Below are 24944 nucleotides of genomic sequence, written 5' to 3' on the forward strand. Positions count from 1 at the left end.
TGTGAGAGGTTATTGTTGACATAATCTTTTTTGTCCACAACCATAAAATAAGTACAGTTGTTCTGTAAATTAGAGGCCCTTAATGGGCACGTAGGGAGTGAGAGTTCTCTTGACCTGACTGTTTTTGGTCTGCATTGTTTTTCAGATTCCTCTTGGTTGCCGCTTCCAGGGCCACCAGAGTTTATGACAGAAAGTCTTTTATTTCGGCTGATGGTTAAACTTGAAATTGATCTCGTCTTGAGTCCTGAGGAAAGAAATATAGTATTCTCTTTAAACTCTGATATCAGAAGTATGGTGTTCCATCTGAATCATGTAGTACACCTGAAAGGTCCAGAAGCAAGCAAGAAGATGCTGTATTACTTGAGGTGGATAGAGCCTCGACTGTTCGGTGAGTTGTAGCTTTCCATCGTGACTTTCATACGCCTATATTTATCAACCAGACAATTTACAATTTGTCCTTTTCAGCTGTGACATGTTTATTATACCAAGTTCTGTGTATATGCTTCTTTCCTGAGTTCTCATTGCGTATTCATCACAGCTAAATGTTTCGGATTATTTAACCAATTTGAGGTTGCAAATTATGACAGATTTTTTAAATCCAATTTATTATAACCCCAACCCTGTCAACCGTGTGTTAAGTGTGATTAACCACTGTTTAGAAAGAGTTCCATTTCATTGGCCACACCCAGGCCTGACAATTGTCAAATCTGTTGAATCAAGAAATCATTTAAATAGTACATTTCTAGACAAAGTGAAATGTGCCGCAATGTCTCAAAAAGAAACGTTCAGCAAAATGCCCTAATCCAAAGAAATCTAAGAACAATCGGAAAAGTGGTTGAAATCGATCAGTTTGGAAAAGGATACAAAGTTTTGCAAGTACTTTTGTTCATGCGCGGTTTCTCCTAGGTCCTTGTGACCAGCGATTTGGGTTTGTACTTTGTCAGTGCACTTTTCTGTTAGTCAATATTTATGTTTTCGCACTTTGCCTGAGCCCGCATTTCTGGAATAAAAAAACATTATTAGGTTCGGTCCAGAACGTGATAAGTGGTAGCCCCGAAAATTACTCAAGAATGTATTGACAATTCATCCAGGAGGTCACAACAGACTACAGAAGGCAGTCATGTAGCAAAAAAAACCAAAACCAGTAACAGTTTAAAGACAACCGCATTTCACATATCACCATAAACAAGTACCTACAGGTTGAAGGGAATCAAGCCAATCCTACCTACTACTGCTACTGCTATGAACACAATATTCATAACAAACTGGGATGTGTCAACCGATTCCCCTCCTTTCCACAGGGCACTGCCTTGTTGAGCAATACAAAGGCATGCTGGTTGACCTGGTGAGAGATGTTGACGCTCTAATAAAGGTTCTCAATATGAGGTGGGGAGTTGCTGTAAGTGATGAGATCAAAGCCATCCGCAGCCCTCAGGAGAAGATGTCAAAGGTCATTGATAATCTGAAATCTGTGGAACAAAAACGGATCTTCTACAGCGTCCTTGAGGAACGGGAGCCACAAGCACTCGACACAGTATTAAAGAAAATGTAAGTCTTTAAACTAGTGAAAGGTTTTTGGGATGTGAATGTGTGAGGCCAATTCCTTGATTTTGCTTTAGACCAGGGGGCCAACCCGCGGCTCGTGAGCCTCATGTGGCTCTTTGGCTGGTTCAATGCGGCTCCCGGGCTTTCACACAACGAGCGTCGGCAGTGGCGATGCCATTCAAACGAAGGCGCTAAATACACAGAACGTACTACGTCAGCCTATCATCAATCCCGTTACTTGATTGACATAGAGGGCAACCAATCAGATGTCTGCATCACCGCTCATGCGAAAACAATGGGGCTATGCGCTAAGCTAGTCAGCGAATTACCTGTGATTTGAAGGTAGTGGTGCGCAATACGTCTATCAGAATCAACCGGGACCCAGCGAACTGGTCCCAAGTCGACCGCAAGGGGTGGGAGGAGGAAATGGGTGGGAAAAAAAAGATTTGTTTGTTTGTATCTTTAGCTTTCGTTCATTTTTGGTCCGTTTCGACTGTTGCTCATCGTGGTGTGCATGCATTTGTGCGTGAGTGCACTGGTGGGCACCCGCATGAGTGTGAGCGCGTGTGTGCATGCGCGTGTGTGCGTGTGTGTGTTTGTTTGCACTTTCGCTATCGTGGGAAGTTGGTCGCTTCAAAAGTTGATCTTTGGCCAAAAAAGTGTGTGTGTGTGTGTGTGTGTGTGTGCGTGCGCGCGCTCGCTCGCGCGAGCAAGGGTATATATGGTGTGGCTCTTTGCAGTAACACAGTAAAAAAAATTGGCTCTTTGTCTCAAACTGGTTGGCCACCCCTGCTTTAGACGAAAACGATTTGGGTTTCACATGTAAAGACAAATATAAGACAGGAGAACATTCCGCTTTTATTTCCAGGTTTTTACATGTGCATATGCCAAACACACAAACACAATTTATCGGTTTAGTGCACACTTTGTATGAATCCACACATTTTTCCTGTGCACAGACAAGAACACTTGAGTGCAATGCACCAGTAACAGCTTTCAAAGGGCAAGCGTGTGTGTGTCACAATCTGTTTTCAGAAGACTTATTGAACAAGGTTCAGTCAGCAGACAAGCGACAGTTTCATCTGCGTTGTCACTTACTCGCTTGTGAATTTACTATTTAATGAACTATGGCATCCAGGGAAGATTCCTATTATGTCTGGTGGTATAGTCTCGGTCAGGGGTCGGCAACCCAAAATGTTGAAAGAGCCACATAGTACAAAAAAAAACTAAAAACAAATATGTCTGGAGCCGCAAAAGAATAAAAGCCTTCTATAAAACTTACAATGAAGGAAACGCATGTCGTTTGTATGTAGGAGACTGGACTGTCTCAGAATTGTTTGTTATTCATTCCTTTGTTGTGTGTTCCCAAATGCCCCCATAGAATTTATCTTGTAATTTCCTCGCTTGATTTTTTGTTTTGGTGCATTATTTTTGCTTTTCTTAGTGTCAGTGAAGTGATCATTAATTTCCGTTTTTCGGAGAATGTCTTTGAACGTCTCTCCAGTCGAATAAGAAGAGAGAAGGCACGGAGTCCGACGCAGACGTGTCTGTGTTTGTCAAGACTGTTAAAAGCATAAATAAAGTGTACGTTTTAAAAAAAACAACACCACAGCTCTCCTTTTTCGGCGCTGCAACATGTATCTATATCTGTTTGAACTATATTAGCCTACTATCAAAATCTTTTTCCATTTTCAAACATTTTTTTATAAAGCTCCAGGGAGCCACTAGATGTCGCTCAAGAGCCGCATGTGGCTCTGGAGCTGCATGTTGCCGACCCCCGGTCTAGATAGTTAGCTAACCGCACTACTAAAACACCCCACTTGGGAGTTTATTCCACTCTGATATACTCTGACCCAGTTCAAATTATGCCACATTTTACTAGGGGAGTATCACCATGAAGTTGGCTGTATTGCATTGACCTTGTTGAAATCAGACATGTGTGATGCTGACCATTTAGCAGGGCCCATGCTAAGCTCAGAAGTGCCGTTAAAGGTTGTATCAGAAGCTAAGACTTTTGTCATTTGATTTGATTTGACTTTTTATTTGGTCTCCCATAGGAGAAACTTATCTCGGAGGACATGCCCTCCTTACTGCTACATGCATTGAACAATACATACACATACGCTACACCACATACATTGGACAATACATACGGTACCGGACGATATATACTCAACACACAATGGACGGTACCTCACAGTCATATGCACACCCCACACTGCCCTCATGTCCTCCAACGGCAGAATAAGTTGTTTGAGATATGCAGTGAAAATCTTACATCTACAAGGGCATAATAATAATAATAATAGATTTTATTTATAAGCGCCTTTCAAGACACCCAAGGACACTTAACAATAACAAAAAACACAAAATAATACGGGTTGAGCATACACACCAAACACAATTTTGTAAACATTCTCTTTCACATACCGTAGTATGAGTTTGTAAGTTTGTCTTCTATTCTTTCAGGGAAACTGATCCATCATCCAAACACTTTGAAATGCTCACAGTACGTACATCTTCTACCAAATGTTGATTGTCTTCCCTTATTTTGATTCTTGACATGATCCCAAAAATAACAATGAAATTGTTAACAAATTTGATTCCATGAAAATTCAAGTCTAATCTAAATCGCATCATCACAATTTGATTTTTCATTCCTTTACCCAGGCGAAGTGGCTTACTGAAATTGGAACAGTTGCCGAGGATCAATGGTCTATACTTGAGCCGGAAATGAGCCATGTTGGTGGTTGTACGTGGTACAGGTGAAACTTGTTTTCAGTACTCCCCTTGCACGCTGAAGGAAACAAATTAACCTGTTCCAGTCGATAGATTGTAAAACAATATTCTTCAGATGTTTTTCTTTTGTCTATTTTCTCTCTTTTTTTTTTTAAACACACACATACAAAAACCAATGCAGGGAAACTTGTGTTTTTTGCTGTGTTAATGATGTGAAGTCAGCCGCTGTTCGAATTGTGATTGGAAGAAGCATTTGTGAAATTCTGGCTGGCGGCTAAACACACAACAGTTTGCTTCTGCAGGGAAAAGACAAATTTTTTTTGGGGGGGTGGGGTGTTTATAGCCAACCGTAACCTGTAAATTATTCTGACGTCTAATTAAGAGTTTTAAAAAATTAATAATAATTTTTAAAAAAGGGCGGCCCAGTAGTCGAGTGGTTAGCACGTCGACTTCACAGTGCAGAGGTACCGGGTTCAATTCCAGCTCCGGCCTCCCTGTGTGGAGTTTGCATGTTCTCCCCGTGCCTGCGTGGGTTTTCTCCGGGTATTCTGGTTTCCTCCCACATTCCAAAAACATGCATGGCAGGCTGATTGAACACTCCAAATTGTCCCAAGGTGTGAGTGTGAGCGCGAATGGTTGTTCGTTTCTATGTGCCCTGCGATTGGCTGGCAACCGGTTCAGGGTGTCTCCCGCCTCCGGCCTGAAGACGGCTGGGATAGGCTCCAGCACCCCCCGCGACCCTTGTGAGGATAAAGCAGTTCGGAAAATGAATGAATGAATTTTCAAAAAAAACTAACTATCGCAATGAGTTACGCACAGAGCCAATGGTGGTTAAATCGCTCTGCTTAAGCATCTCAGACGGTTCACATAACGAAACATGCATACACCTAGAGACATACTTTCTACAAAAATGTCGGTAACGTTCTTACATTTTGTTTGCTTTATTACCGGTAGTTTTTCTTTCTTGGGTGTGAGATTGAAAAGTGGTCATCCTATTCATTGTGAAATAAAAACAAAAGATATAATTTGAAAAAATAACAAGCAGATGAACAATTATCCACCAGTCGAATACAGGAACTATTTCACAGACTGCAGACTTCGAAATGCAATAAGAGTGATGTGCAAAATACTGCTTCTTAAGTGAGATGCATCAAAACATGCAGTAAAAATTCATCAAACACAGGCTGTTTGGGCTTTGTTTTTACATGTTAAACTTTTATGTACATAGCCTTAAAACACATCTTCCATGTAGCAAATTATGTTAGATTGAATTAGATGGATAGAATAAAAATGCTTGTGGCTTATTTACAACTTATCCCAGTTGTGATAGGTACTGTTTGTTCATACATGAACAAGGCCCAAGCATAAAAAAAGATATATCCTGTGTGTATGTATGGGTGGATGGATGTAAACATTTTCTTACAAACAACTGTCAGTTTTTTGAAATAGTGCACAGAACGTTTCGTCGACATTGTGGACGAAACGGTGATAAGGCGAGCTGACAGTCCCTTGGTCAATCAGGACGCAGAACACAATGCACTGTAAAAAAATAAAAATTCAGTGAAACAGCGAAGCCGTGACAGATGGACCGTGTTATAGAGAGTGATTACTATATTGAAGTTATTTTGAGTTAGTTTTTTTCGATGTAAGTGTACTTTGAGTAATGGTCTTGTCAACAATGTTCTTTTGTTTTCCTTATGTTTTGTCAATTGTAGTTTTTGTTATTTCATTCATTTTCGTTAACCATAATAACCTGGTGTCCCACCAGCTTCTGCTGCGTACCAGGTAAATTTGAGTGCCGTGTCTCGGGTCTGCGCTGGATTTGTAAGGATTCGCCTTTGAGTTTTCAGTACCGCTTTGGCCAATGGTGTGATCACAAGGACACAACGGAGGCCCTCCAGTACATGGCTGCAGGCCCCCTACTGGACATCACAGTTAATGATGGGCAGTTTGATGAGGTCTATCTGCCACACTGTATCTGCACAAGTAAGAGAGGATGGATGCAATGAAAAGACTTTGTCTGGTGGTGTGCAAATTAGCAATGGTGCATTTTCTCTTGTGCAGCTGTTGATCCTACAATTTTGGAGAAGTTTGCAGTTCTGCATTCACATATTGATGGAGTTAGTGTGGAAAACGTGTCCGAAGTCACGCCGTCCCATGTCAAGCTACCGCACACAGATTTCTCTGAAAACGGACCACTTCTCCGGTTTTGGCGCTGGGCTGGCTTCCCGGTGTTTTTGGAGTGCAAAGTGTTGATATACAGGACAAAAAAAACATTCCTCACGCTGCATGTTTATCTGATACCAAGCGACTCTGCTCTGGAAGCGGTAATTATCTCTTTGGATGGCACAGGTGTAACTGCTGTCGTCAAACTTTTCTTGTTTCAACTTTTGAAGATGGAGCATCTTTGTTACTATCATGTGTTTCTCCATCACAGGAACTACAAAAGAAGGCAGAAAAGCAAGGTTATGAAAGGATTGAGAAGCCTTACCCCCAAGGGACCTTGGAATTGGATGCCCAATTCAACCTCAAAACCGATGGTGACGATTCAGCAATAACCCCGAAGGTATGACTTAACTGCCTTTTACAGGAACTCACAATTACACAATTCAACTACACAATTCATTGTACTAATAGGTCGGCTTCCAAAGGTCTCCTCTACAAGCCTCACACCATGTACCTCGCTGCCATACATTTGGTCACTGCTGCGCCCTCAAACAGCCACCACTGTGAACAAACTGTACTCCCTGTTTGGAGGCCCTTTGTTCCCTCACACAGACAACTTTGGCGGCCCATGTTTCTCAAGAAAACACTCTGCAAATTGTATAGGCACCTGAAATGGTCAACAGTGCTGCTTTTTCACTTGACTTGAATGGTTGTTTTTGTTTCTTTAACTCTGAATTCTTTTGTATTTCTCTCACAGGATTTTAGGCTCAAATATGAAACTCGGGACCCGAATTACTTTGAGGTGTACATTGAACGACCAGGTCCTTCATTCACTCTCACACTTGAAAATGCAACTAGAACAGTGTGGAGCTGTATAATTCGACAATGTGCGTGCTGATCATTTTTTAAATACAGTGATCCCTCGCTATTTTGCGATTCACTGTCTGTCTACATTACCAACACATTATTACAAAATGATCAATCATCTGCTTCCCCCCCGGCAGTTGACTACACATGTTCCACAGCCTCTGTGCCTGAATTGAAGACATATGGTGAGTATATTTTTGTTGTACTTGTTTTTTGCATTGATTCTACTAGAAATATTGGTCAAAATAAGATTGTTTAAAGGGGCCAGAACATGTTATTTTAAGCTTTCCAAAGTCAACTTTACACTGTAAAGAAATTTGCTGTAAAAGAACGGTAAATTACTTTCAACAGGGACGTCAGCAATGAGCTGTTACTTTACAATGCACCTACTATATTGTATTTTTACAGTATAGTACTTTATAGTGAATTACAGTATATAACCATAGGATAACAGTGGGTCGGAGAGGCTGACATTTTTTTTCTGGAATTCCGTGGGTCACGGTAATCCTGTGGGATTCACACCGGATATGAGTCAATTTCACCTCCAATTACGGGATTGGGACGGTACAGGATAAAAAGTTTGCTGGAGCAGAAGGGAGCAGGATTATCCATGAGGAAAATAATAATAATGCACGAAATAGTGAGACTCCATGAGGAGAAAGTGGGTGACAGACTGGTGAAGAAATGATTTAAATGCAGACGGGATAGGATTTATTTATTTATTTGAACAATGGTCTGGGAAAGGATTTTTTTTTTTTCTTCTGTAGGATGGGGTTGGACGGGAGTGAAATTCCACTCCCGTGTCCCCCTCTTGCGGGTGGTGTTCGTTTTACACCGCATTTACTTACTGGTACTTATTTAACAAGATGCTACTATATTTTGGATTATAGCTCATGACTGTTCATGACTCCGATTTTATCTTAGTTTTGCTGTTTGGTGCTTTCTACCATCTTTGTTTCTTATTTATTGCTTTACTGTTGTATATTTTAGTTGATCCATGTACAGGACTTGGTATGCAGCGATGGCTGTTTGAAAGTGCTCTGTAAATACAGTTGGGTTGAGTTGACAACTGTCGGACAACTGTCTTATGGTATTTTCACAGTACATACCAGTTTAGATATTAAGTCTATTTGAAAAAAAAATGCATCCGATTCTTATGCGGCATTTGTGTAACACAGTCAAAGCGTCCACAATTGCTTATGCACACTCTGGTGGCGAAAGACATAACTCGGACAGAGCGGAATTCTGTGACTTGACGACCCGCTGTACCTCCTGAACCATGGCCGCCCCGGGTTTTGATGCGCCCTGTATTTTACTTGAATTATGTGTCTTCTTGTTTGGTTTGGTTTGTTTATTGAACATAAAGCGTATACAGTAATAATTTGACAGAAAATAATGTAAATAAAATCGTAAAAAAGTAAGAAATCAGTCTTCATTCAACACAGTTATTATGTTCAAGAGAGTAGGAAGAAGTAAAAAACGTATCTAGTCCTACCCCGTTATGTGTTTATATCTAATAAATCATTTTTATATCAATCAGAAAAGAAAGAAAGTAAGAAGAAAGAAGTCTCCATAAAGGCTCATACTTTGCCCTTAACCGTGATATTTTTACAACTTTGGGTTTGTATCTGGATTATATACATCCACACCCTGGCACTCTTGTGTCAATTTTCTCTTGTATTCATAATCGATATTTCAATACTTTTCTCTATTTATCAACTTAGTTCTGATTTATCATTATATTTAATATTTAGAATTTATCATTTTAACTCTGATTGATGTAGGTTGTTTGTACTATTTTTTTTAATTTGTTTTTGAACTCGGCAAGCGATTTACTCATTTTCAGGTCTGTTTCGAAATTATTCCACAGATTAACACCTTTGATAGATACACTTCTTTGCTTGATGTTTGTTCTTGTTTTGAGTTTTTTTCTGTCGAACCAGTATTTTAATTTGTTTAATTCGTTTTCTACGGTTGTCAGGAGCTGTTTCAGATTTATTCCAGAACAGTAGAAAGTTGTATCATCGGCAAATAGGACACATTTAAATTGTTTATCATTTATATATAAGATGAATAGTTTTGGACCAAGCACTGACCCCTGAGGAACTCCATGAGTGATTTTCAGTCGATTTGTTTTTTTATTGTTGAGCTGCACGTACTGATATCTGTTTTCTAGATAACTTTTTATCCATTTATAAGCTACACCTCTAATGCCATATCTTTCTAGTTTTTTCAATAATATACTGTGATCTATTGTGTCAAAAGCTTTTTTTAGATCTAGGAAAACCCCAACAGTAAATTCTTTGTTGTCTATATTAGTGGCTATTGCTTCCACAAACTCCATAATTGCCATTGAGGTGGTCCGTTTTTCCCTGAAGTCATATTGTGCTTCTAAAATCTATCACAAACGCATCTAGCTACATGCGTGCACCACTATTCGCCGGTCCGTGCCAAGTGACAAAAAGTAGCAGGTTAAAGTGTACCTCCAACGGCCCATTTCAAGGTATTGAAGGGGAAACAGAGCAATATAGTAAAGTTTGATAAATATCTGGTGTTCCCGTCTTTGTGTCTAGATTGTCTTGTACAGTATTCGCCAAAATGGTACACCTGCAAACCGCATGGTTCATTTTAATGCAAGGTGATTCATAAAAAAAGTGGAATGCATATTCTGTCATGCAGTTGAAATCCTAATCTGGTGCCGACCTGGAGCACTTGAAAAAAAGTTTCATACTGTTAAATTACATGTTGTTATTCTCAACTCACCTCAACTTTATTTATCGAGCACTTTAAAACAACCACCGCTATATGCAAAATGCTTTACAGGCAGCAAAAATAATTCATAAAACCATAAATTAATAACAAAGACAGGAGAAAGTACAAAAGGAGTAAAACTACAAATCAAGTCTCGTGCTGAGTCAAAAACCAAAGAATAAAAACGAGTTTTAAGACGAGCTCCAGTGAGGGGACTTGCTGAACCTTCAGTGGGAGGTCATTCCAAAGAGAGTGTAAAATTGAAAGTGTTTCACTGCTGGCTGCTGTGAGAAAGTGGGCGTGCGCTGAGTCTGCAAGGTGGCTCCTCCCTTTGTGACATGTAAAAGTGAGGACCCAGCCGTTGTCTTGGATTGGGCGGAGCTGTGCTTTGAGGGCAGCCATGAGCAGGAATGCTCAGAGATGGGTGAATGGAGGAAAACAAATCTCTGAGATGTTTTTGGTGAGCATTTTAACACGGCTAAAAGCTCAAAACAGTTGTCCATTCATGCATCCATTCTCCGAACCGCTTGATCCTCACACGGGTCGCGCTGGAGCCTATCCCAGCTGTCTTCGGGCAGTAGGCGGGGGACACCCTGAACTGGTTGCCAGCCAATCGCAGGGCACACAAAGACGAACAACCATCCGCGCTCACACCTTGGGACAATTTAGAGTATTCCATGAACCTGCTATGCATATTTTTGGATTGTGGGAGGAAACCGGAGTACCTGGAGAATACCCATGCAGGCACGGGCGGAACATGTAAACTCCACCCAGGAAGGCCGCAGCCGGGATCGAACCCACGACCTCTGTACCGTGAGGTCGACACGCTAACCACTGGGCCGCTCTCAAAACAGTTGTTTTAACATGATATATGAGCTGGCGCAAGTGTGGAAACGAGAGAGAAAAGCTACTCAATTCTTTAACCTTCAAAGCTAGTTGTTTTTTCTTTTGTTTTTGTTTTTACAAACGAGTGTAACGGTCACATCAGCGGGGGAAAATGCATCATGAGAAAAAAGTAATTTTGCACGAAATCATGTTTTTTGATGGACTTGCTCAACTAATGTAATAACAAATATTTCAAAAATCTTAAATGTGACAGAAAGGTTGTAATGATGAGGACACATTAATTTTTGAATGTTACTGAAAGTTAAGTCTCATAGTTGAACAACTTTACAAACACAAGAGTAATGAGGAAAGTTACTTTTTTTTTTCCTTCTAGATGAGGAGCTTCGACGAGTGAGCACTGATTTTGCGGAGCGGGTCAGTGCAGAAGTTACGAATCAATTGTTGAGTGACCTTTTGGGCGCAAGCCTGAATGACGGTGAGAGAGATGCAATAATTGAGGGGCACGTGATCCAAACGCACAGAGCACGTGCACTGATCGATACGATAAGGAAGAAAGGACCCGAAGCTTCTAGGATCATGATCTTCCACCTGGAGCGCAGAGACGGCACACTTCACGGCCTGCTAGGGCTGCCCCGTATCCCAACCCCCCAAGCAGCTAAAATACCGCAAGCGCTGAAGCAAGAAACTAGTCTTAATTGAATCGAGTACACCAGCAATTTTGCCCAAGTCTTCGATTTCTTTTTTTTAACTGACAAAAAAGTTCTTTGTATTTGAAAACATCCCTGTCACATGGGCTGCCTTCCACCATATTTGTAGCACCGAAGCTAAGCGAATGCATTCGTCATCATGTGTGTGGTAGTGTGAAGCATCTGAAAATGTTTTTTTACAGTTTATCAATAGGGGTGTTCACACGGCAAGATTTGGTCCGGTGCTACGCCGGGGCTGCCCCAGTAGAGTGTTCACACGTGCAAATTAGCTCCGGCGTAGCCCCGGAAAACAGCTTGAGAGAAATGAGAGCGCACATGGCATCAACAACAAACAGATAATTGAGATGCAAATGCAAATCCAGAATTCTAGGGATGGTCCAAATTAAGAAGATTCAACCTTAATATTTTGAAGTGACCTTTGCTTTTAAATTGCCAAAGTACTCATTTAGGCCTTTTCACTCTACACATGGAGTTCTTGGTGTTAATCGCGAGGCAGCGTGCAGCAATCAGGTGCAAACCTGCCCATTTTCAAAAGTGGTGACTTAGCGACGTACCAGAGATTAGCAGATGTATGTATAAAAGTGGAAAATTATCAACGACCTTTATGCACTTAAGCAGTGTTTTTCCATCTTTTTCGAGCCATGGCACATTTCTTTGATTGAAAAAAATCTCACAGCAGACCACTTGCCGAAAATGTGAAAAAAGCTTATTTTAAGAATGAAAGTGTTATATTGTTATTCTTAGCGTTTTTTAACATTGAAGAATAATGTAAAATTACAGCACCTTGGATAGGAATCAAATATTTTATACTCTTTCATATTTATTCTCACTCGGTGTGATAAATGGTTTGGATGAACACAAATCTGATATCCTGGCAGCAATTGGTGAAAGACGCACGATGCTCTTCCTCCACAGCTCTCAGTCGTTCTGTAATTATTTTTTACAGCAGCCAGGCTATTTCTTTAGCTGCTTTGCATCTGAACGTCTCATTTACATTGCCACTGGGACTTTTTTTTTTTTTTTTTTTTTAATATAGCCACAAGTTCAGCGACATGGTAACTTGCTTTCAGGGCTCATGCACGTGCTTGTTTCACACAGCACACCTAACAATATGTCAATGTTTGAAAACCACTGCACTAAAGTACATGAATCGTATCTTAATGGCATGACAGTATTTTTATATGTACAATATAATGTCATCATATGTATTTTATAATAACGTCTTCTGGCTCATGGCCTGTGTGTTGCCTCATTTTACAAATGCACATTCTTGTTCAGAAATGATGAATCACCCTTCCACTTTTAATCCATGGGATCCACACTCTAAGCTTAATGATACCTACGGTTGAAATCTCAAGGGAGCTTCTAAACCAGTCTAGGGGTGCCCAAATCTTGTTCTCGAGAGCCCCTATCCAGCCTGTTTTCGATGTCTCCCTCCTCCAACACACCTGATTCAAATGATCAGGATCATTATCAGGCTTCTGCAAAGCATGCTCATTTGAATCAGGTGTGTTGGAGGAGGGAGACATCGAAAACAGGGTGGATAGGGGCTGTCAAGGAGTGTATAATTGGGCGCCCTGCTCTGAACTCGCTTGCAATTTTAATGAGAGATGGCTTTCGAATTAATCTAGCCCAGCGAGGGGCAAACTTTCATGCTCAAGGGCCACATTAGATTTTCGAAAGGAGACATTTCTTGATAGCGCTCTGTAGTTTCATGTGATATGTGGCTTTTCCAGCTGCTGAGAAACATAATGTTTCTGTAAATCGCTATTTTTGTAATGCATAACTCCCAACAAAACACAAATAGCCTGAATTAAAGTATTGTTCTTGCCATGTAACATGTGAAGTGATCTGAAGGCAGCGGAACACTCAGCTAGTCAATATGTAAATGTGGACGTTTCTTTGTGACACCGACTAGAAAACAATTTCTGTCGGACTGGTCACATGTTTTGTCTCTGCATTAGTTTCGTTGTCTGCTAGCTCACTTAAGAGTACTTAGCGCTGTCTGTTCCCTTTCAATAATTTTACAATTTTTTGAGTCCATCTTTTACATCTGTCTGGGTCTTTCTTTTCTCTGGGGAAATTATGAACAATAAACGGATGTTTACATTGTAAGTTTACAATTTACTTTTTCCATCCTTGGGTGAACTTTGCAGTCGTGCTTTTTTTTACACCAAAATTTAAAGCCTCGAAAGTCCGTTTAAGCAGTACAACAAGGAACAAAGTGGATGTGCCATTTTGACACTTAAGGCTTGGAGTACAAACTGCTTGCAAGCTTAAACTTGTACAGATAGGCATATAACTGTACTATTATTTTCACACCAAATTTCAATAACCGTTTGTGTGGTAGCCATTTTAAACGTGTTGACTGACGCATGCGCAGGTGAGATCTACAAGTTCCTTTTTGTACAAGTGCAAAATGTACAAGTGGCAACTAAGACATTACCACAAACGAGACAGTAGGTGGCGGTAATGAGAATTGCTCTGCTGTCACCGAAAAGAGAAGGAGCATGAGGAAGTGCTCCAGCCGCTGCTCTAGCTCCCTCAAGAAGAGCACTAGTGTGTGGTGCTGGAGATTTAAGATCCTTTGCTGCCAAGTACACGCGGGGCAGCTACATCATTGTAATATTTTAAAATGCCATGGGTAACTGTTGGGCCTTCTGCGTAGGAATCTTCAGAAGAGAGGCTAATAGGATCCAAAGAGGAGGCGGGTAAGTAACACATGAGCTTGGCTAAAGGAGGTAATTAGCTTGACAGCATCATTTAAAACGGGGAACTCGCTTCCTGCTAACGTTACCCTAAAATAAACGAGTGTGCCTTTTGAAACAAATTGTTAAAAGTAAAGCATCCTGATCCCCCCGTTAGTGGGTTCTGAACCTGCAGTCTGTCTGTCTGTCAGCAGACCTCAAAACCCCACCCCTTGTGACTGTTCCTCTTGACATTGGTTTCAATAAGTCCGCTGGAGTCACTCGCGCCCAATGGGGTCTTGTAATTGTAGTTATTGAATCAACAGGGGCTAAGTGTTATTCTACCCTGCGTGGCTGCTCAAGTTTATTTTAACAGTAGCTTTTTGTCTGACGTCATGAGCAGACTGTTACGTCACTAGAATGCCAGGAATCGTGAACTGTTGTCCTTAAGAGAGCCCTCAATGTACCCACAATGCATCTTGAAAAAGTCGTTAACAATGGCCACTGGAAAAGCGAGTATGTTTTATTCCGTGATGCAATACACTGATACAGGGACACAATTTTGTTCTTTTGGATTTTATGACATGAGTCAAATCTCAGATTTGCAGCACAAAACTGTGCTGTGTTAAAATATAATTCTCCATGGTCAGCAGAGGGAATGACCACTTATTGAAATCAAAATTGTATCATTGATTGCTCTGTTGGAGTACTGCAAGCGATTAAATGCCTCTTTTAGAAACTAAGCATATTACATGCTATTGCTCCCATGTTAGTTAGTTAGTTAGTTCCGCCCGCTCCTATTTGGAACATTGGGCGACGAGCCTCCTCCATTTGTTCCGGTCACTGGCGACCCTTCTTGCGCCATGCCAGCTGACACCCATCTCACTGAGGTCTTCTTTGGCAGTCTGTCTCCACGTCTTCTTTGGCCTACCTCTCTTCCTCTTTCCACCCTCTGGCATCCAGTCCATGGCCACACTTGCCGGTCTCTCTCTTGGCAGCCGGAGTACGTGGCCCATGTAAGAAAAATAAATAAATAAAAGATAAATGATTTAATTTGGTTGAAAACATAAACTAAAATTTGCCAATGATGAGTCTCGAATGAAACCAGTTTGACCGAAATTGTATCATTTAATCGAGTAAATATCAATGAATTAATTCACTTTGTTTTCATGGGTTTCAATTAGCCCGAGGTTGTGGAATTTGATGCAAACAGATTATATTTAAAGATCTTAAATTGGAAATTACAAAGTTTAACAAAATTCCCCACCTTACGGTACTTTTTCATAATATATAGTAACACAGCTAAAAGGGGTCAAAAAGGTACACACAATGGCCAGCATTGAACTCGGACGGATAAATACCAAAATCGTCACGCAAACCACATTGGAAGGCCGCTAAGATTAATAACAATGTAATGATGGAAGTAAGCATAAATATTCTCTTGCCTCTGTCGTCTTCTTGATCTTGATTTTTCTGCATCTGTTCCGGTAGACGTCAGTGCTGCTCGATATGTTGCGGCACAGCATGGTACTACACTGAGGTGGATTGCAACTCTAAATTCGGACTTGCCTGTATACACCAATGGGGGGAAATGATTACTTAGAAATCACTGATAATCACTCCCTTGGGGCAATTTAGAGTGTTCCATTAACCTGCCATGTGTGGTTTTGGAATGTGGGAGGGAACCGGAGTACCCGGAGAAAACCCAAGCAGGCATGGGGAAAATATGCAACCTCCACACTGGAAGGCCGGAGCCGGAGTCGAACACTGCACCTCTGCACTGTGAGGCGGACGTGCTAACCAGTTGACCACCGTGCCACCCGTATATAATTCATATTTGATCAATATTTATTACATAAGGTTGACCAGCTAGCATTAATGACATGACGATGGAAAACAAATTTTCCATTTGACTGATGAGTGAACTACATTGTCGTCAACATAAAAAGCACCACAGAGTGATTATGTAGTCGGGAACGAGTAAGTGATTCCCAACACAGTCCAGCTGCCTTGAATGATGTTTTACTTCTCCATTTCAGTCGTGTTTTTATCTGCTGACAGTCTGGCTATGTTGGTGACGCCCTCAAAAAACAGAAGACAAACTTTCGCACATTTGTGTTAAGAAAACTTCACATTGGTTTTCATAATTTATAGTTGTAATTCATCTCCTGTTTGTCAGACTACCAAATGAGCAAAGCTTTGTCATGTTTTTATCAGTAAACTGTCTGAGTAAGTGCAGTGTTTGGCATTTGTCATCGCTAGTAACATGTGTGTTCTTACAGGTCCAAATACTTTCGCAGCAGCAGCACTGGGGAGCATTATACAATAGAGGTACAATTTCCACTTTGACTCTCTTTTTGTCTTTACTGTGCATTCTTTTTCTAATTGCTGTATTTGTGTTAATTTTGCCAGTTTGAAAACCTTGTCGAAAGTGATGAGGTAAGTGTGATTGTCCATTTTGGTTGAGCTCACAATTTTACAACTTTGAAGAGCCTTCAAAAACAGAAACCCAACTGCATATTGAAGCTCTCATTTTTGAAAACAAGAAGTGCACACCAAAAGGTCAACAGTGCAATCATGAATTCATGATGATATTCTGTTTATTCTTTTTTGGCAGGAGGAAAGCCCTCAGCCGTGCCCAAGGTAGAATATTTGCACAAATTGCATATTTCAAATGCAAATGTAAAATTTGAGGCATTTACTCTTTTATTGTTGTTGTTTTGCTCCAGGCCCATCAGTGAGGATGAGCTGAAGAACCTTCGGGAGCAGCGGTATGCTGACATCTCTAATAAGCAGGTCCTGATCGACCAGAAGCTACAAGCTGAGGTAATAGTCTTTCTCATGTTCTCTTAATTTCTTGTCAGCCCCCAATTTATATTATTGTTTCACGTTTGAGACCTACTTTTGCTTATCTTATCATTTGCTACGTTTATTTTATTTTTTTCAGTTTGGTAATTTTCTGTTGTTTGTGTTTTGCTTCGTTTTGTTGTATCACTCAGTTAGAGGCACAAGAGGAAAGGTTGAGGCTAGAAGAGGAGGCTAGAAATGCTGCCCAGCGAGAGGCCGCCAGGTTGGCACGTGAACGAAAAGTGAAGGAGGTGAGGCGACATTGAGCGCTCCTCCCTTCTACCAGTTGACTGTACCGCTTGCTCTACTGACCGGCATGCAAGCCCCCTATGTAGCTGCTTTTTGTCTTCATGAATATTTATTGGGAGTGTATTGTGCCAGTTCTCATTTGTCTGGTGGCCTTCAATACCTATTGCACATTTGGGAAGTATATGATCCCTGAGTACAGGGTGTTCCATAAGTCTCCATAAATAAACGTTTCTTGATAGAGACCATTTGACTGCTTGTTCAACCGCCCATCAGGATGATTTCAGTTTGTTGGTCTTTATTCAAATGCATTCACTAGGTTATCTGAAATATAAAGAAATAAAAATGTTCGAACCACATATGCTATGTACGTAATGTATTATTTTTCCTATGTATGGAGACTTATGGGACAGCCTGTAGACGGCGGCAAAATTATGAGACACACACAAAATGGGACAGAGTAACTTTTTACCAAATATTTCATTTATTTTTATGTACCAACAAAAAAAAAAAAGAGAGATCATTGCGACTGAAATGCAATTAATGCCTCATTCCGCTACTCTTTTGTCTACATCTCATTTGCTTTGTCCTGCAATGGTGCTTAAAGTGAAAGAATGATGTAACAATGTATCACAATATATCAGGGGTGGCCAACCAGTCAGCGACTAAGAGCCATTTTTTTTACTGTGTTACTGCAAAGGGACACACACACACACACACAGACTGACAGACACACATGCACTCGCGCACATATGCATGCACGCCACGACGAGCAGCAGCCGGAGCGCCCGAACATAAATAAAACCGTAAGACACAAACACACAAATCTCTCTTCCCCCCACTCCACCCCATTTCCTCCTCCCACTGCTCGCGGTCGACTTGGGACCAGTCTGCTGGCTCTTGGTTGATTGCGATTGACGTATTGGGCACCCCTGCCCTAAAAATAGAGGTAATTCGCTGACTAGTTTAGCACTTAGCACTTAGCGCCGTTGTCTGCACATGAGCGGTGATTCACTCATCTGATTGGTTGCCCTCTATGTCAATCAAGTCATGGGATTGATGGTATGCGGACGTAGTACGTTCGGTGTATTAAGCACCTTTGTTTGAATGGCAACGCCATTCGTTTTCGACAATTGTCGTGTGAAAGCCCGGGAGCCGCGTGGAACTAGCCAAAGAGCCGCATGTGGCTCGTGAGCTGCGGGTTGGCCACCCCTGCTATATATGATATTTAAATATACCTGACAATCTTAACCACTTGTGTGGGCTCTTATTCTGCAGCTCTTGGTTCAGAGGACGAGGGGGAAAGCAGATGGGTGCGGCAGCGATTCTCAGCCGACAAAGTGAGTCATGTCCCTTCATCGGACAACTGGATGAGTCAGCGGGGTTTTTTTTCTTTTCTTTTTTGTTGTAAATTCTCATTCTCGCAAGAGAGATATCCTCATTCATCTTTATCATTTGGCAATTATTGTTAAGCAAGATTCAGAAATCAAATTGTCCAGAGCAGAATGATGACGAAGTGGTTCAAATGTCTTTACCAGGTTTAATTCGTAAGATTGAACATTGATTGACATTCACATGTCTTTGGTGTCAGGCAGTGTCAGCTCAGTTCCCATTGAATGATAGTGAGAAAATGACAGCGTAGAATTGTCTGTCCTGCAAGTCACTGGCAACCACTACAAACTTTTGCCCAAGTCTGCAGGGCTACACTCCAGATTTCTACAACTCTGAACAAGCTTAGAAGTATAGCAAACAGATGGCTGAATGGACATTGAGGTAACTGACGAAATGGAGGGACACTACCAGCTATGACGTGAGCTGAGGCCAAAATCCACACAGATCTCTCCTATGGTACAACATTAATCTGCTCAATGCAACGACGGCATGAATACGGGAGTTCAGAACATTTTGACAGTGATTCTCCAGTTACTTTAAATATCTTAAAGAAATAACAATTCATCATTCTTTTTTGAGTTGTCATGATTGTCAAACTTTTGGTTGAATGCCCAATTGCAGTGGGTAAAATACTGGTTAGACATGTCACCCGATCATGTCCGTACCCCAGTTTTGTGTATTTTTCATTCCAAAGCTGTGAAGGAATGTTTTTGATTGTCATCCTGACCTGTTTCAGACAAGCTGGGGATGGTTTCGACCCCTCCCTCCAGAATGTCAAAGCCCAGTCTGAGGTTTTCAGAAGCAATAGTGAGTGAACTCAACCACCCAGTCTTTGCTAATCTAATGGAAATACATCACATCTGCACTAATGAGGAACTATGATTGAATTAACGATACATGACCCCCCCACCCCTCACAAAAAAAAAAAAGATTCTGCAATGTTTATAATCTCCGTGTTGCTAGGACTTCCCTCCGACACAAATGTGGTGACGCCTAACACGGAGCGCAGCTGGGATTTCACCACCAAGACACGCTCCACCAATGATGATGCCACTTCATTGGATCTGGAGTGGGAGGATGAGGAGGGTGAGAGTACAATTCTGTTGTTTAGTTTGGGGAGCTGGGCATGCTTGTTTCCGATCAGTGCTGTTTTTGGCAACCATTTTAGATTTAGTGTTAGTTTTTTGGGCAAAACTGTTTTAGTTTTAGTCATTCCTATTTGTGATAGTTTTCCCAACTCAACTCAACTGTATTTATAGAGCACTTTCAAACAGCCATCGCTGCATACAAAGTGCTGTACATGGAGCAATTAACATATACAACAAACAGTAAAGCAAATCGGTAACAAAGACAGTAGAAAGCACCGAACAGCAAAACCAAGAACAAATCTAATTGCCAAAGAATACAAGTGAGTTTTGAGGCGGGTTTTAAAGATGGGCAGTGAGGAGGCTAGTTTTAGTCAAGGAAACCTCAAAAAAGGGTTTTAGTCGACAAATACTCAAAAGGGTTTCAGTCAGTTTTAGTTAAAAATAGACATCAGTGATAATTTTACAGTTTACCGGCAGCGAGTCCCAGGGACTCGCTGATCAGAAAAGTATGCGTCCCATTATGCAATGAGAGAGTCCCAAATTTCGAAATTTCTGAAACGGTCTACTTATTCAATTGCATATGATAATAACACAAACAACAACATATACATACAATGATAAACAAATGCTGCAAAAATTTAAATAATTCAGTAGCAGGCCTGAGGATTTCGGAAATTCATGGTAACCGTTTTTCGGTTCCGTCGGATTACCCAATGGGAAACCACGGCAACTAATGTTGGGTTCCGTAAACGTTCATCATGGGAACCCATTTTTCTATTTTGACTGATATTCATAATCAAGAATTCTGAAACTCAAAAGTATAATGTTTTCAAGGGTAAATATTTGAAAACTATGCATTAACAATGAACATTACATCAGCAGCTGTGTACTCCAGGTTTATTCCAAAAAATAAATGGATCAAAAACCGGCGTACTCATGTGGCATCATCAGAGTATTTTTTCCAATCTCACACTGCAAAGATTAATTGACTGGTAATCATTATTACAGGTAAGTATTGATGTGGCTTGACATCCTCTTCCCAAGACGTAATGTGTAATCTACTATCAATTTGACGAAAGAATTTAACACACGTCATCATGAGTTCTACCAACAGTTAACAGTAGCATTACTACACCTTGTGACGAATGTTTTATTCATAAAGTTACCATGCTACAACCAGTAAATTATAGAATAACCAATACTGTTTCATCATATTTCTCATAGCGATTAGTTTATAGATCTAATGACCAATTTGCCTCATAATCGTGCCTCGCGTCGTATCTCGCTCTCGCGTTCTGTGCATACGTCACAGGTGAGTTTAATGATACGCCCTTTGGACGATTCATACGAAAAATCAGACTGGCATTCCCATTTCTTAAATGTTGTAATTAGTAGACCTTTGTGAGTTTTTTTCGACGCCATCTCAATGTTTCATCTGCGCGATTCCTCAGTTTGCGGGCTAAAATAGCAACCCGCATGCGCACATAACGTTATCTGTTGCACCCCCCCCCCCCCTTCCTTACGTCCCAAAAACGCACATTATTTGGAACTGTGCGTCCCGTGGGAAAATTATGCGTCTATGACGCGGGACGCAGAGGTAACGAGATGGCTGGACATACAAGGTTTCCACCCAATAACAAATACTTTCTGATCTACTAAGGATTATGCGTTACACACAGATGAATTGGTAACCGTTGAATCAATGTTTATCACTCGAAAGTAGGCCAAGAACCAAAACATTTTCTTTGGCAATTGTTGTGGCTTTAATTCTGTGAATCAACCTGCTCAAGTGCAGTGAACATACACATGCCCAAAATATGAGCAACTGATGAGAACACTTGAAAATATGAAACAAACATGACACTTTCAGCAAAATATATGCAACAATGTTTTAACTCCTATCCTTAGTGCAGTTATGGTGTAAAGTTCATTTCATCCTCAGAGCTGACAGTGTGGATGATTTTACACTCCGATTCCATCACTGTAGCTCAGAATGACATGACACCTGTGGGTGGGATCTAAGAGAAATTATTTACACATTTCATCCCATCATCCAACTAACTAGCAGAAAATACTCCATAGCCAATTTATGTTATAATTCCTACATGTGCCTTAGTCTACTTTTAATATTTGATTATGCACACACAACAAGCGAATGAACGTTAACTCAGCCAAAATAAATGAAGGTTTAAGTTACCCCATTTGCCCCCAGAGTTACATGTAAAACTTTCAGCTCACAATGAGATTTATCACAAGCCGGCTGTCGAGTAACAGTGAATGCTAGCAATCGCATACAGTTACCGTATGATATGTTAACAGGACTAGTTGTGACTTACCTGCGAAGAAATGTCAGCGTAGTGGTGATACATTGAAACCATATTCGCCTGGTTCTTGGCATTCTTTCGGGTAAATGATGGAGCCATGAAAAATATGTGTATGGACATGAATGGCATATCTGTGTTCTTACTCTTACTTAACATGTGAGAGATATTTACAATGTCTCTATTATTGTCATCACTTTGAAAGAACAGGATGCACGGCACAAAACACGACCACGCATTTAAAAGATGAAAGCCACATTGAAATGTTGCACAGACGGCGGCTTCAGGAGCAGTCCTGGAAAATGATGTCATATTTGTAGACATTCACATGTTTTTCTGCAGCGTTGTATCAAGTGGTTTCTACGCATCCTACTACTTGCAAAGTTGTAGAATCTACACCGATTACTCCTGTGACCCTGGAAATTTAATTGAAGTTCACTCTGGAAGATGGAAAAAGAGAATAGGCATTCATCGCTGTTGCTTTTTTAAATTTTGGGCAGGGAATCAATCACATAGTGACTCAAAGCAGAGAGAAGTGATAATAAATCACACATCCCTCTTTGCCTCTTAGGAATGAACCGAGCGCTTCCAACCTGGGAGAGATCTCGGACCGAAGAAGACATCTTGCGCGCAGCCTTGGCACCCGGCAGCACGCAAGCGCGCAGTGGCCCGACCTCGACCTCTGAGGACTCAAACATGCTGGAGTGGGAGAATGATTTTGTGAGTAGCCACCCGGAGGACAATGCAGACCAGGAATTTGAGGGTTTTGTCAATCCTGTGCTGGACACTCCATCAGAGGACACCTCGGACTATGGCCAGGACAGATAGTGTCCAGCACAAAATGAAACTTTTGCCACCTCCTCACATTTACACGAGCTCACCAGCCCCCCCCCCCCCCCCCCCCCCCCTGCGCTCCCCATCTCATGAAATAAATGTAATTCCATACTCGTCATATTGTGGAATATGATGAAACGGATGCTACGCTTCTCTTCAAACACATTTCTTTTTCAGTGCCTTCATTGCTGATCATCTTCTGTATTGTAGCTGAACAATTGCAGTCATTTATCATTTGAGGAATGATCTTACAACCAGTAAGTCCACATAAGCAGAGTTGCCAAACTATTCCAAGGATGTTTGCAATTGAGCAGCAATGATTTACTTACACCCCCCCCCCCATTTATGATTAAGGTTCTTAACATTAAATGTGAACTAATCCTTAGACCAATTACAACAATATCAACCCATGATGCCCATTATGCTGAAATGATCCCATCGAGCAGGCTACTGATGAGTTAAGCTATCAAAAGAAAGATAGCTTTTTGGAGTTTTTAATATTTAAGTACAATGTGGAAAAGTCAAATTTTTCTAATCAAATCACACATTTTGCGTCATAATGTTGCAGCTGCTAAAAACGTGAGCACAAGAGCATTATGATGTTGTCCAGTCTTAAAATTTTTAAGACTGGGATTTTAAGTTAAAATCTCATCTTTTTGCAGGTCTCCTCCCCATCATATAACTAATTGCATGATGGGAAAGAATTGCTAATTCAATACAATATAATATCAATATTTGACAATTTGCACATATGTAACATGTATATTAAAGTCACCCTACTGACATTTGAATACATTTGGATTTAGTTCAATCTAGTCTAGTTTTCAATTGTGAGAACAAAGTGTTGGGCAGGGATTACTATTTGAATAGAAAGCAAACATGAATTATCCCCATCAATTATGCTGGCGGTTAACTCATTCACTCTCAAAGATGTATTTAAACGTCTTTTCAGACTTGGTCTAGAATTGGCTGGTACTGAATGAGTTAACAGCCTAATTATCAGAAAAATAAATGTTGATTTTTGTTTTGCTGGCATTGCTCCGAATGTAAACTTGGTCCGTGGCTGTTATCCACTGCAATCACTGAAAGCAATATTTTGGGCTGAACATGACCAAAGACCATGGCTCAAATCGAGACGTTGGTCAACTGCTGCTCTCCACATCATGCATCTATCATCCAACTTTCAATTTTCTAATAATTTAATTAAAATGTATGCTACAGCATGACACCAGTATACCTACAGTATAAGTTGTCGTTCTCTTTGCACTTCACAATGTGATTTTGGAATGTTGATGCTGGAGAAGGTAGCTTTTACACATGATGATCTGCTGACTTAACATAACAATTCCAGCATGTTTTATGTATGTGTGCACCCTTTTAAGGGAAACAAGCACGTTTTATAATTGTTTTGAAGTCACAATCACTGTAACTTATTTACTAACTGGGTGTAAAATGACAAACTGAAGGATGTCAAGTGGGACTGTCTGAGAATGCATGGGCTCGTTCAATTAAAGCTTAGCTTTGTTTTATTGTTATATAAAAGGCTGTTCCAGTTTTTTGTTTACATGGGTAATCCTGCAAATAAAACACCAAAGTACCGTTGCCAGATTGATTCTTCATACCCAGCTGGACCACACGTTGAACCATTTGGGAGTATAAAACAACACAAATGCACTTTTTCAACTCTCAAAACGCCATTCTCTGACAATGGAATGTTTTCTTTTTAATTAAAATAATTTGGACGTACACACAGTGTTATAAAAACCGTTGATACATCCCGTTACTTTATATGTAAATATCATTTGTGGACGATTTAAGCAAGGAGAATCCAAACGCTGTGTGTCCGAGACAAGCGCTTTGTCGGCCGACATGCGTGTGGAATAGTGACTACTGCTCTGATTAATTAAA

General features: G+C 40.7%; 2 protein-coding genes across 4 annotated transcripts in view; both read left to right on the forward strand.

Annotated features, from left to right (window-relative positions):
* The window catches only part of LOC147209780 (uncharacterized), a 29278-nt gene extending 15542 nt beyond the window's left edge, over window positions 1-13736 (forward strand). For all 3 annotated transcript variants that reach the window (XM_086105777.1, XM_086105779.1, XM_086105780.1), the window contains 10 exons: window positions 146-388; window positions 1302-1548; window positions 4015-4054; window positions 4216-4310; window positions 6053-6270; window positions 6349-6611; window positions 6722-6850; window positions 7208-7337; window positions 7455-7502; window positions 11288-13736. In XM_086105777.1, the coding sequence (XP_085961903.1) occupies window positions 146-388; window positions 1302-1548; window positions 4015-4054; window positions 4216-4310; window positions 6053-6270; window positions 6349-6611; window positions 6722-6850; window positions 7208-7337; window positions 7455-7502; window positions 11288-11613 (1739 nt within the window). In that variant the 3' untranslated portion in view covers window positions 11614-13736. The remainder of the gene's footprint in view (window positions 1-145; window positions 389-1301; window positions 1549-4014; window positions 4055-4215; window positions 4311-6052; window positions 6271-6348; window positions 6612-6721; window positions 6851-7207; window positions 7338-7454; window positions 7503-11287) is intronic.
* A 395-nt stretch (window positions 13737-14131) lies between these two features.
* ap1ar (adaptor related protein complex 1 associated regulatory protein) lies at window positions 14132-24638 on the forward strand. Its single transcript, XM_086105781.1, has 10 exons — window positions 14132-14332; window positions 16591-16639; window positions 16721-16747; window positions 16926-16951; window positions 17038-17134; window positions 17308-17406; window positions 18680-18741; window positions 19530-19600; window positions 19757-19879; window positions 22774-24638. The coding sequence occupies exons 1-10, from the start codon at window positions 14262-14264 to the stop codon at window positions 23028-23030; spliced, it is 882 nt and encodes a 293-aa protein (XP_085961907.1). The 5' UTR covers window positions 14132-14261; the 3' UTR covers window positions 23031-24638.
* Window positions 24639-24944: the final 306 nt, after the last annotated feature.

Source organism: Hippocampus guttulatus, chromosome 2 (assembly GCF_054856545.1).
Source record: "Hippocampus guttulatus isolate MCC_2025c chromosome 2, RoL_Hgut_1.0, whole genome shotgun sequence".
Taxonomy (NCBI): domain Eukaryota; kingdom Metazoa; phylum Chordata; class Actinopteri; order Syngnathiformes; family Syngnathidae; genus Hippocampus; species Hippocampus guttulatus.

Excerpts from the sequence above, each read along its gene's own strand:
- ap1ar (XM_086105781.1), top strand. The coding sequence starts at position 14,262 with ATGGGTAACTGTTGGGCCTTCTGCGTAGGAATCTTCAGAAGAGAGGCT. Across the intron at positions 16,748-16,925 it reads ACCTTGTCGAAAGTGATGAG|GAGGAAAGCCCTCAGCCGTG; the intron begins GTAAGTGTGATT and ends CTTTTTTGGCAG. Across the intron at positions 18,742-19,529 it reads AGCGATTCTCAGCCGACAAA|ACAAGCTGGGGATGGTTTCG; the intron begins GTGAGTCATGTC and ends GACCTGTTTCAG.